Source organism: Octodon degus, unplaced genomic scaffold (genome assembly GCF_000260255.1).
Source record: "Octodon degus isolate 3935 unplaced genomic scaffold, OctDeg1.0 scaffold00109, whole genome shotgun sequence".
Lineage (NCBI taxonomy): Eukaryota > Metazoa > Chordata > Mammalia > Rodentia > Octodontidae > Octodon > Octodon degus.
In genome coordinates this window covers 5771648-5784074 of record NW_004524685.1, presented here as the reverse complement: position 1 = coordinate 5784074, position 12427 = coordinate 5771648, and the positions used below count along the sequence as shown (strand labels likewise).

Here is a 12427-nt window from a genome sequence, read left to right as displayed (position 1 = left end):
TTTTTTTGGTGTCAGGAATAGAACTCGGGACCTTGCACTTGCCAGGCAGACACTTCTTATGCCACTGAGCTATATCCCCAGCTCTCCCTATTAGAACCACCAGAGTTTACTGAGATATTCTAAATTGAAAAAGAGGCCTTTCTGCTTCACATGACTGGGTTGTACCTTGGTGTGATAAGAACAACCAACACCAAAAACCCCAGAGTGCTGGCTTCATTCTGATTCCAAGGTCACTAGACTATTTACTAATGTAAATGTGTATATGTTAAAGGATCTGAGAACTTGATTCTAACAGCAGCTAAATAGGAAGTGAGAGGATCTTAAAAAAAATTACCAGCCTTAATTGGGAACATTCATGAAGACTGGAAAAGCATCTTACTGTTCATGACTGAATAAAAAGAAAACATCATGGAGACTATTAAAGAAGCTGCTCCTCATCAGAGGATGGAGCCACAGCTTTCAGGACACAGATGAATTTATATTCAGAAAATGTTTGTGTAGAAGGATCTAAAGATAAAAGTTACAGTCAGCATCTGGGTCAGTTCCTTGAAGTATCAGGCAAACATAGATGCAAAGTTGTAGTACAGGCAGTGAAGTTGCAGTAAAGAGGGGAATAATCAGTGTAGGAAATTAAATGAATGAAGTGATGAACTGCGATGGTATAAGCCCTTCTAGAAAATACAGAAGAGCAAGATTAATATTATGAAATTTAAAAGTAGAACAGCCTACAAATTGAATGAATCACATTATAGCATTCCCATGCAATATATATATATATATATATATATATATATATAATAAGTTGAACAAAATAATCAAAAAGATGATTCAGAAGGGCCGGTCAAATAGCTCAGCAAATTAAAGCACCTGCAAGCAGACACAGGGGCTGGGGGTTTGATCCCTGGGGCTGTTGTGCCGGCCCCGCCCCCGGGGCACGCTGAGACAGCAAATGAGACTGGGTGTGGTGGTGCGTACTTGTAATCCCAGCTCTTGGGAAGCTGTACACTGGTGGATCACTAGGAGTCTGAGCTAGTAGTGAGACCCTGAACACCCTGTAGACCTTTCCCTAAAATACAAAAATAAATAAATAAAAGATGACTCAGGAGAAAAATAAATTTTTGATGCTGAGGCTTAAACCCAGAGCCTTGCACGTGATTGGTCCACACAGAAAGCCACACTTCCAGCCCAAAAAAAGCTGTAAGAAAAATCCAGCTTTTTCTTCCAGAGTACTCATTGTCGTTTGATAAAATTAGTAAAGACATCAACACTTAAGTGTATACTGGTAAGATTTTCTTTTTTAATTTCAAAGATAGTAATGCCATAAACATCTAGATCTCTTTGTACCTTACAATCTAGTGTGAAACTTGTCCCATAAAGACAAAGTCCAAAGTCAGAGACAAAACATTTAAAACCCCTTCTAGGGAAAGAAAGTAATGAGGATACAACAGCACCTTGAAATGCTGAATAAGCTCTAATAAGCATCTCTTTGAATTCCTGAATTAAAAGAAATCTCCAGGGTGCAGTAAAGGGAATTGTGAAAGAAAAGCAGCCCTGCCTGGGTTATTAGCCCAATTTGACAACCCCGAAGAGAGATTCCTACCTTACTGGCTAAGGGCTTTTGTTTTATTAAGTTTTGGGGTTTTTTGTTTGTTTGTTTGTTTTTGCACTTTTGTTTTCCATTACTGGGGATTGAACCCTCAGGCACTCCACCAATAAGCTACATCCTCAGCTCTTTAACGTTTTGTTTTGAGACAGAGTCTTACTAAATTGCCCAGGCTGGCCTGCAACTTGTGATCACCCTGCGTGAGCCTCATAAGTAGGCCTGTGCCATGGGCACTAGGTTACAAGTTCAGTTCTAACTGGCCACTCGGAGACAGAAGTCAAGTTCTCGCGCCATGCAATTTAGAATTTTTGTATAAAGCAAGTATCCTGAAAGTATAATTCACTGAAAACGTATATTACAAAGAAAACCTCTGCCGACACAGAAAGCACCAAAGGAAGCTGGTATTCCTTGGCTTGGGTTCCTCCAAACAGGCGAAGGATATGTGTGTGCACGCATGTGGAGGCCACTCCTGAGAGTCTCTAATCAAGTGCTTCCTCAGTTAGGGCTCAGGTTCTAATCCGAGTCAGTGTGTGGCCCAGGAGCCACCACTACGAACAGCCATAGGCCAGTTCAGGCTGTCGGCATGTGGCTATATGCGACACACAAGTGACAGCAAAGGCCTACATAGGATCATTTCTTCAGTCAGACCTGCAGGTTCCTCTCAGATAAAGCCCTGCTGGAATTTAAGTTCATAATTCAGGAATAAATGACATGGACTACACACATCTGCATGTGCTCTGCCCACACAATAGGATTGGAATCTCGTGAAAATGTGCAACAGAATTGACACATGCAGACTGCTTTTTTTCTTTTCTTGAGACAGGCTGTGTAGTCCAGCCTGGCCTTGAACTCATGGCTATCCCCCTGCCTCAGCCTTCTGAGTGCTGGGACTACAGGCATACTCCATCCATCCTGACCAGGCTACTGTTTTGTTGTTGTTATTAGAGTTCAGACTCGTAATGATCCTTCTGTCTCAGCCTCCCCAGTGCCAGGATTAGGGGCGTGTACCACCACACCCTTTTTAGGGCTGGCACAGCGCACCTGGGGTGCTAGGGCCAGCACAGAGATACCAAGGATTGAATTCGGGTCCTTGCTCTTGCCAGGCAGGCATTTCGAACACTGAGCTCTCTCCCCTGTCCCAGATTACTATTTTAAGTTAATAATATAAAAAGACTAGAAAAAAATGGTACCTAAAATATATTTTAAAAGGAAAATTACCCATTTTGAAGGAGAAATTATAAAAATGAGTTATACATTCAGAGACAATTTTTTTGTTGTTGTTTTGTTTTTTTATTTTTGCGGTACCAGGGATTGAACTCAGGACCTTGCACTCACCAGACAGGCGCTTATTCTACTGAGCTATCTCCCCAGACCTTCAGAGACAATTTTTACCCAAGTAAAGAATGCACAAAATATATAGAATGCTTACAAAATTGATTATATATAACAATATATTATATTCAACAGATTGCAAAGAATTTATATACAGATCTCTTGTGTCTTTCCACAAGACTATTAAGTTCAATCAATAATAAAAAGCTCATTTTTAAAGTAGCACAAATGAATATATTTTAACATATACCAAATTCAAATAACTCATCAGTAAGTGTTAATTCATAATTTAAGCTTCAACCATGCATTGAAACATAAAGGTATGACCACAGCAAATTTAGAAATAAATTTTAAATGCTTCACTTAGGACAAGAGAGCTCATGTAAGAGCTCTCCGAATAAACAAGTTAGGAAAAGCACAGAAGAAAATTCATCAGAAGAAGAAAGATATTGAGATCAATGAAGTACATGATATAGAAAGCACTTTTAATAGAGCTGATTAGAATTGTACCTTTAAAAAAATTAGATCATATTTAAAACTTAAAACTTTCAGTCCTATACAGAATTTCCCATGTAATTGAATAAGACAAAATATTCTTGAATTGATTAATTGATTTATATAGATTTGTAAGTGAAGCATAGGAGGAAAAACTTAGAAACATTTTCTCTAAAGTTAGGAATAGGAAAAAGATGCCCACTGTCATCATTTCTCTGCACTATCATAGAATTTTTCTGAGAGCTAGGTAATCCTTAAAAAAGAAATCATATGGGGCTGGTGAGATGGCTCAGTGGTCTAAAGCACCTACTTAGAACAAACTTGGCAAAGCAAAGGAACCGCGGTTCAATCCCCCAGCACCACATGCCAGCCAGCCCCACCCCCTGGTGGGCTGAGCTGGCCACACACACACACACACACACACACACACACACAATAATAAATAAATAAATTTTTTTAAAAAATCACATGGTCATGCCATTGAGATTAGCAAAAATTGAAAAGTCTGACATTAAAACACTTTGTTAAGGGTTTGGAACTTTAAAGAGGTAGTAGGTCTCTAAGTATCCGGATACAGTCATTTATCGTGACATTTACTGCTAAGTTAATAATGTGTGTTCTTTATCCTCCAAGCATCCAGTCTTATTTCTGCTACCCATCAATAAAACAGTTTATTTGAATTTAGAATTTTCTGGGCAATCTTTGGCATATAATTATATTGTTTCTACAAGAAAAGTCTCAGTGAACCATTAAGGAACAAAGTACATTCCCAGGAGTGTTTCTAAGGTTGCTTAGATCATTACTTTTATGACTATAAGTATAGTTTAAGTTGTAGGAAACACTTTTATTTAAATATGGCATGGGTGGCCTAGGAAGTCCACAACATTCTCAGGTGCAGAACAAGTTGGGAGAGAAGGAACATACATGTGATAGGTAATGAGCAAATATACTGTGTGGATTTATAGTGTATCTATCTGTCAATATACTAGTCAACTAAATTGGTATATTTTCTTAGGCTTTGTATTTAAATATGCGTCATAACATTTTAATATTTATCTAAAAATCTGTAACAGAAAGTTTTTTCAGTTTAATGAATCAGTTATCCTGTTCACTTGTAACCAAGGCTTGATGTAGAATCCACTAATAATAAAGCATAAAGAGGAAAGAATAAAATAGATATCATAGTAGGAAACTAAGCTTTATTGCTTATTAAATTGCTAAACACTTATTCACGAGTGGCTTTGTATGTCTTTATAAAGACTGATATCTTCAGAACAAAAGTAGACTTAATCCTTCCATCAAAGTACACTGGTACAATAGCAGTGTTAAAATTGCTTTTGTATTTCTTATCATTTTTAAGGTCACTTTGAATTTGTTTTGAGTGAACGTGTGTGACCATGGTGAGGCCAATAAAGTACTACTTGGGCAAATTGAACACGTTTTCTTCAGACCAATTGGATAGAATAGTGTGATTTGTTATTTTCAGAGTAGGGTTTTGATTGGTTGAAAAATAAAATCAAATATATTGTCTTTATGTAAAAATAGTATGTGTGCTCAATTAAGTTTTATTTCTGTGTAATATACTAAGAAACATATACATGGGTAGATTTTGTGGGTATTTTTATATGTTGTTTAATCTGTTTAATTTATTCTTTTTGATCAAGCATGCAAATCATCAGATGCATCTGGTAGGAAAACACTTTTTACAGAATAATCCTTACTTTGATGTAGATTGCATTTTTATAAGGTATTTTGTAGCAGTTAGAATATTTTCTATTTAGTTTCTCCATGAGTTCTATTTACTGAAAAGATTTATAGTATATTGTGTACATGTAGAGAAGAGTTAGGTGTTCTCTGGAAGACCAAATATAGAGCTCTGAAGAGTTCAAATGGAACTGGCAGAAGACAGATCAACACACTGTTAGATTTACACACCACCACTAAAGAAGTAGAATGTCCTCTTCTGTTATTTGTTAATAAGCCATGGTATTTTCACAGGTGATTTACCTCAGTCTGTGTCCTGCTTTATACTTGCTTATATACACTAAATAATCAGGAAAGACTTGGTGAGAGTAGAAGATGTGGGGATTATAATCTGTTCAGTAACAAGTTTTTAACTTCTTACTACAAAATATACCACTATAAAATATATACATGTATAGCGGGCTGGCAAGATATCTCGGCAGAATAAGTGCCGGCTTAGGCAAGCACAGGGACCGGGGTTCGATCCTGGGCACCACATGCCACATCAGCCCCACCCCTGGGTGCTGAGCTGGCCACTGAATCCGAGTGTGGTGGTACACGCCTGTAATCCCAGCACTGGGGAGTCTGAAAACAGGAAGATCGCTGTAAGTCCGAGCTGCATAGTGAGACCCTATACCAATTACATTTTTTTAAAAAAGAGATAAAATATATACATTCATAGATTATAGTATTTAGTAGTTGTTTTTTACCTAATAGAGTTTAGTAGAATAGCCCTTTCCCTTAGTCCTTACCTTAACAATCAAGGCTGAAAATATTTAGGCCTCTTAAGCCATCATTGCTTCATCACTCCGTGTGGCTCTCCTCTCCTGAACAAGTGATCTTGTCTTTGGCATCCCCAAGTAAACAGAGTCTAGGGCATGTGAAGTAACATGGTTGGCTCCTTTTTCTTCCCACACAATGAAACCCAGGCTCCTATGATCCGGGGCTGGCTTGCCCGTTGCTGTACACTCAGCCTGTGCTGCAGCCAGTCGGGTGCCATTTCCTAGTTAAGCCGTCATCTCACCCTAGGTTGTCTTCTTTTCCAACTCTACCTCCAGGAAAGTCCATCCTTCAAGACTAAGCACAACTGCCATGTCCTCTGTTGTGCCTTACCTCATGACCTGAGAATCTCCTCTTGCAACCCTCATAGCATGAGAATTGCTTTTGCTTTAGCCCTTGTGACATTTTTATAATGTCTCCCCACTAGCCTCTCTTCTTTTTAAGTAGAATTACATTTATTCTTTGTACTGTTCACAGAACATCCATCAGTACCTGACACTGAAAGGATGGTCAGCAATTGTTGGTGTTGCACACCTCTAAGGAAGTAGCATGCCTCAAAGACATAAATATCATTCAAACAGATAGAAACGAGGTCTTCAAATTCAGTGTCTCTCCTGTTCAGAGATGGTTTTACAACAGTGATAGGCTGTATATTTCAATATTTGCTTATTATTATCTCTGTTGTAATATGGAATGAAAGTTTTTGTTTTAAGGAAAATTACAATGTTATTAATTTTGACATTGAACAGTAGTTGTTAGTTTTATCACTTAACTTTTAAATGGCTTATTTAAATACATGTAATCAAATAATTGAGTTTCTGCATTAACATTTTGTTTCTGGAAAACTGTATATAGGTAATTTCTTGCTAATTTGTTGCAAGTGTAATTTAATCATTGTTTAATTTATTTTTTTTGGACACAAGCTTCCTCCTCTTCAGAAATATCTGGTAGGCAACTACTTTTTAATAAAACAAATGTTACTGTTGTAATTTTTTATTTGGTTGTTTGCAAGTTTCTGTTCTCTTCAAAAAGTTATGTTTTTGTTAAGTACATTGATTTATAAATTGTTTTTCATGAATGAAATACTTTAACTTTATGGTGAGGTTTATACGCTCATAAAGTTATTGCACTTTCTTGTGATATTTTGGAAACAATATATTATTGTAAAGCACAGAGAGCTGTTGTACCAGCTAACAGCAGACAGATTAATATATACCACTTAAGTTAGAATAACCACATTAAAGAGTGATTTTTGAAAGAAAAGAGCATATATATATATATATATATTGCTCTTTTCATCAAAAAGACAAATGAAATACTTTATGTGTATTGTAGATTTCGGGTATTATAGCTAATATTTTGATTGAGGATTTGCCCCTGGGAGTTTTTGTTTTATTTTCTGTTGTTTCCTAGTTATCTGACATGCATTAAATAAAAATTAAAATAGAGTTCTGTCTTCATTATAAAAGAAGTGTAAAGAGAGAGGTGACATTTAACACATTACAAAGAACCTGGAGATCTGGAAATAATTAACAAAAAAATGAGGGATAGGGAGAGATAAGAATTGTGTTTTATATGTAATTATAGAAATGCAGAAAATGTTTATTTGTTCTTTCATTTCATGAATATGGGTAAATTTTCCTTCAAACAAATTGAGTGAATGTTTTTAGTCCTGTGGTATGCTCATTGCTACTACAGTGCAACTTGGTAGACTTTTTTGAATGATATGAAATGAGCAATAAGTATAACTGTAAATGTATATTACATTAATATTACATTAATTTTGGGTGTGCTTTGCTCGTTGTTGAATACCTAGCTTGCCCCTTTTGGTCACTGTAAGACCGAAGACATTTGCAGCCAAACACTTTCTTGAAGCATTTTATGAACCTGTTAAGTGCTCAGTGGCTACCAGGACCCATGATCACAACGCTGAATGTGATAGAGTCAATATTCTACCTGTGTGCCAAACTCCGAAAATGTGGCTGCTGTGTGCTTTCGGTGGATTAAATGGTTAAATCTAATAGATAAAGCATATGGATTAGATGATTAAAAAACTAAAAAAAAAAAAAATGAGCACTTCCAAGTATATGACTTTGAAGAATTCTTGATTGGTTGTGGTTCAGTGTTTGAATCTGTGTCTCCTATTTTTTTTTTTTTTTGTTAATCAACTAATAATTTCTGTTGTCAGTGATTTAAAACATTTTTAAATAAATAGAGGAAAACATGTAGAAGTTAAATCCATCAATGTCTAAAACTAGTAGAATTCAAAACAAATTGATATAGTTCTGGATGATCTAGAATTTTAGGATTATCCATAACCCAGTATATGTTGTAATATTTTATAAGATGAATATTTTCTTAACATTTTCACAAAGAGTTCATTATGTTTATCTTTGTATTTATTAACACATATGTACTAGAGATTTCATGATTGTATATATTTTTCTATGGCAGAAGTATATTTGAGAATTATTTAATGTCATTACCATTTATACTCATTTTACTCTAAGGAGAAATCCCTTTATATGTTGAAATAATTAACAGTATTTGTTTTTTTTTTATTAATGGCACATTTTAATAATGTTTCATAAAGCCTTGAAGGGATCTAGTTTTCTCTTTTCTTTGTATTGGGGATGGAGCCCAGAGCCCTCCCACTGACCTCCATCCCCAGCCCTCTTCTAAAACTTTCTATTTCTGGATTCAAATTTTGACCCTCTTGCCTTAGCCTCCCAGAGTATTCAGATTGCAGGCCTGGGTCACCATGCCCAGCTCTAAACTCAGAATATTGATGCATACAGAGATTATTTCAGAGAATGTTGTGCAATATACTAAGTGAATAAAAATAAGTAGCACCAGGAATTTTGCTTATAGCTTATCCCCAGACATGGAAAAAAAATTTTCCTCCAGTTACCATATTTGACAAATACAACCATTGCTTTCTTAACTCTAGATCCACTTAGCATAAAGTGACAGGAGCAACAGAAGCAGGTTTTGTTTTGTTTTTTTCTTTTTTTGATTCTCTTTCTTCTCTCCAACTGATCTGTACTCATGCAAGCATCTAGAGAATTTACATTGCAACTTGATATGCAAGTCCTATACATAAAAGGTAAATAATTGTTAAAGAAATTAGAAGCTTATTTTGGGCATCAGGTGCTAGAGTTTCTTAAAAGCCACAGTGGCATTTTATAATAAATTATATTTTATAGCCATCATTTCCAAGTCAAAACCATGTGCAGATATCAAAACAGTTTTGCTTATAAAAGTACTGTTCTTAAGTTGTAACTAATACATTAAGGTTTAGAAGGAAGATGGCTTAAGTTATCCTAAGATAGAAGAATTTTCTACGCTTTGGCAGTAATAAAATTATATTTGGATAATTAGGTGCCATTAGTTGATATGTTGGTGCATAAGATTTTCATAAAATGAAAAAATTCTTCAAATGGAGAAAGTTTTCTCAGCTAGGAAATTTTACTAGTATTATAGTAAAATGCTAATGAAATTTTGTAGGAAGTATTCAAATGTCTGCAGAAATGTATACTGTAGTGTAACATAAAAGCTAATGTCTACCTTTTTTTTTTTGGTGGAACCAGGGATTGAACTCAGGCCCTAGCACTTGCCAGGCAAGCTTTTATTCTACTGAGCTCTCTCCCCAGCTCTAATGTCTACCTCTGATGCCTCTTTTTTTCTTTTTTTTTTTTTCATTGCTTTAGGTATTTTTTTAAAAAAATTATTAATTAATATTTTGAAGTTTAGACTGCCCACCGCCCTTTTGGTTAGTTACAGTGTTTTGTCCAAGTTTTTATATTGAGGATAAAGGGAGAAATGATAATAATGTACCTGTGAAAATGCTTTACTACTGCTGCACGATCAGGAATCTTAAAGCAATCTGTGAGTCCTCACTTTCACTGGTAACTCTACCTTCTGTCATCATGATTGGCACTCACTATGAAAATATTTCCAATTCCATTTGGTCTTCTCCACCTTCCATTTCTACAGTGAGTCCTATTTTTCTTAAGTTTTAGATTCAAATAGAATTATATTGGAAACTTCCTAAATAAAAAAACTTTCTAAATAAATAAAGTACTTTTTATTTTATTTTAAAAACTTGTTTTAAGTTTGTTTTATTTTAAACTTCAAGTTTTATTTACATTCCTAACTAAAAGAATACATCTGCTAATGCTATTTTATCTGTTTGGATTATTTTCTATTTTTTAAAAAATAGATGAAGTTGTTTTGAGGATAGAAACCATTGTTCATAATTTGTAGGAAGAATGTAAAGGGGACTGCTTTTAAGTGATGTAACATTTAACATTTAAAACTTCAAACCTATAAAGTGTGTGGTTACTGTACAGCTGTAAAGCAAGTGGCTATTAAATATATAAGCATTTACTTTTCAATTCTTTACATTAGTGTAAACTTTTAGGTGAGATTCAAGTGCTTAGTTTTAACTCCAAATTTAGAATGCAATTTTAAAGCTATTTAGATTTTTCATTGGTGCTGTCATTCTCAGCTGATTTTTTTTTAGCTTTTGTGTGCCTTTGTATGTTTATAGATTCTCCTTTTCTCTCCACTTCTGGCAGAGAGAACTCAAATCTAATAACCTCAATCCTTATGCCTGAAAACGATCCCTGATCAAAACCAATTAGTTTTTGCTACTTCACAAATCAAAACTCTTCTTCTCCACGTGTTCTTAGTTTCTGCATTTAAAGCTCTGCTAATAGTATTGCTGGCTTATTTATTTGCAATCACTATTTTGCCCCACACTTAACTCACTTCATTTTCAGGTGCGTTTTCAGGAACAGTATTGTTGCTATTAAATTTGAATTTATCTGTGATTTTCATATAGAATGATATTAGAGAGTCTTAGAAACTGAGCTTCTTGTTTAGAGGCATTAAATAACTTGTGTCATAGTGAACAGAAAGTTCTTCACAGTGTAGTTGATATGTCATTTTTAAGCAAAACTTATACATGTAGTGAGTATATATATATATATATATATACATTTAAATATTTTTATATGGAATGTAAATATTATTATAAGACAGAACCTTTTTTATGTGTATTTTCAGTGAAAGAATTTCTAGCCAAAGCCAAAGAAGACTTTCTGAAGAAGTGGGAGAATCCTCCCCCGGTAAGGAATATTTACATTCTTCTCCAAGCTGACATTTTTGTTAGGTAAAACCATTCTCTAGTGTAAGTTAATTTACTTTGTCAAAAATGTTGGAATGCCTATAGTTTGTATAAGCTTAAAATGGTAATTATGCAATCATGTGTTTTAATGTATTACTAAGTTTGTGCACACCTAAATTGGAGAAAGAATAAATTTTTCTTTTATTTTACTTATCAGATGTGTTTTCAGGAACTAGTTCCAAGTTGCTGTAAACCCTTGATATTTTCAAATATTAATTTTGAATTATGTCTTTGATAGCATACCTAAAAGTTGGACATTGTAATTATAGCATATTAGACATGGTGTAAATGAATTTTATATATAACAGAAATGAAGAAGATGATGTATTTTTATTATATAAAGAAAAGCAGTGACTACCATACAGAGATGTTCTGTTGTATGCTAAGTGTTTTTTCTCCTATTTTGTTGGGGGGACTATATTAAACATTTCAGTCCACTTATGTTGATAAACCAAAAATTAAATATAAATCTGTAAGATTAATTCAGTCAGAATTAAGAGGACTTTTCCACAACGATAATCTTGTCCAGTGTGAAATTAGAACAGATTTTATAAGCAAAATGTAAGGTGGCTTCCCGTCTCTGTAGTGACCTAGCAGAAAACTCTATGATGTGTCAAAAAGGCAATGTTTCATTTATAGTGGAGATTATTTCAGAAGCAGTGAATTTCAGAACGTATCCAGACTTATTGCATATAGGTAATCATATTACCTCACATTTTTCTCAACCTAAACACTGTAGACTGAGAAGTAGAAGTATTTTTTCTGAGATTTTCATGGATATCTTTATAAAGAAATCTATTTAACAAATGGGGTATTCTGTCCCTAACACCATATGCCATGCCAGCCCCACCCTTGGGTGCGCTGAGCTGGCCACCAAGACTGTGGTGGTGCAAGCCTGTAATCCCAGTGCTGGGGAGGCTGAAAACAGGAGGATCACTATGAGTCCAAGCTGCATAGTGAGACCCTGTACAAAATACATTTTAAAAAAATTAAAAACAAACAAGAACCCTCAACTGGGTCAGCAACCACTACATGCTGCTATTTAGCACATAATTTGTTCTTAGTAATTTTCATTTTGTTGTGGCAGCAACAAATTCAATAGATTGATGCCTCCAATTCTTTGTACGCTGTTGTCAAAGCCAAAGATGTTAGCCTGCAACAAAACATCTATTCAAGGAGAAAAAAAGAGTCTGATTATTGTGATACTAGCTTTTGGTCTTTTGTGGGCTGAGAAACCCTTCTTTGCTTATTGTTATTATTTTAGGTAATACTCGGTTATTACA

General features: G+C 34.9%; 1 protein-coding gene across 2 annotated transcripts in view; it reads left to right on the top strand.

The window, feature by feature from the left end:
- The window catches only part of Prkacb (protein kinase cAMP-activated catalytic subunit beta), a 66593-nt gene that overhangs the window by 23854 nt on the left and 30312 nt on the right, over positions 1 to 12427 (top strand). For both annotated transcript variants that reach the window (XM_004639298.3, XM_023724340.1), the window contains exon 2: positions 11024 to 11085. In XM_004639298.3, the coding sequence (XP_004639355.1) occupies positions 11024 to 11085 (62 nt within the window). The remainder of the gene's footprint in view (positions 1 to 11023; positions 11086 to 12427) is intronic.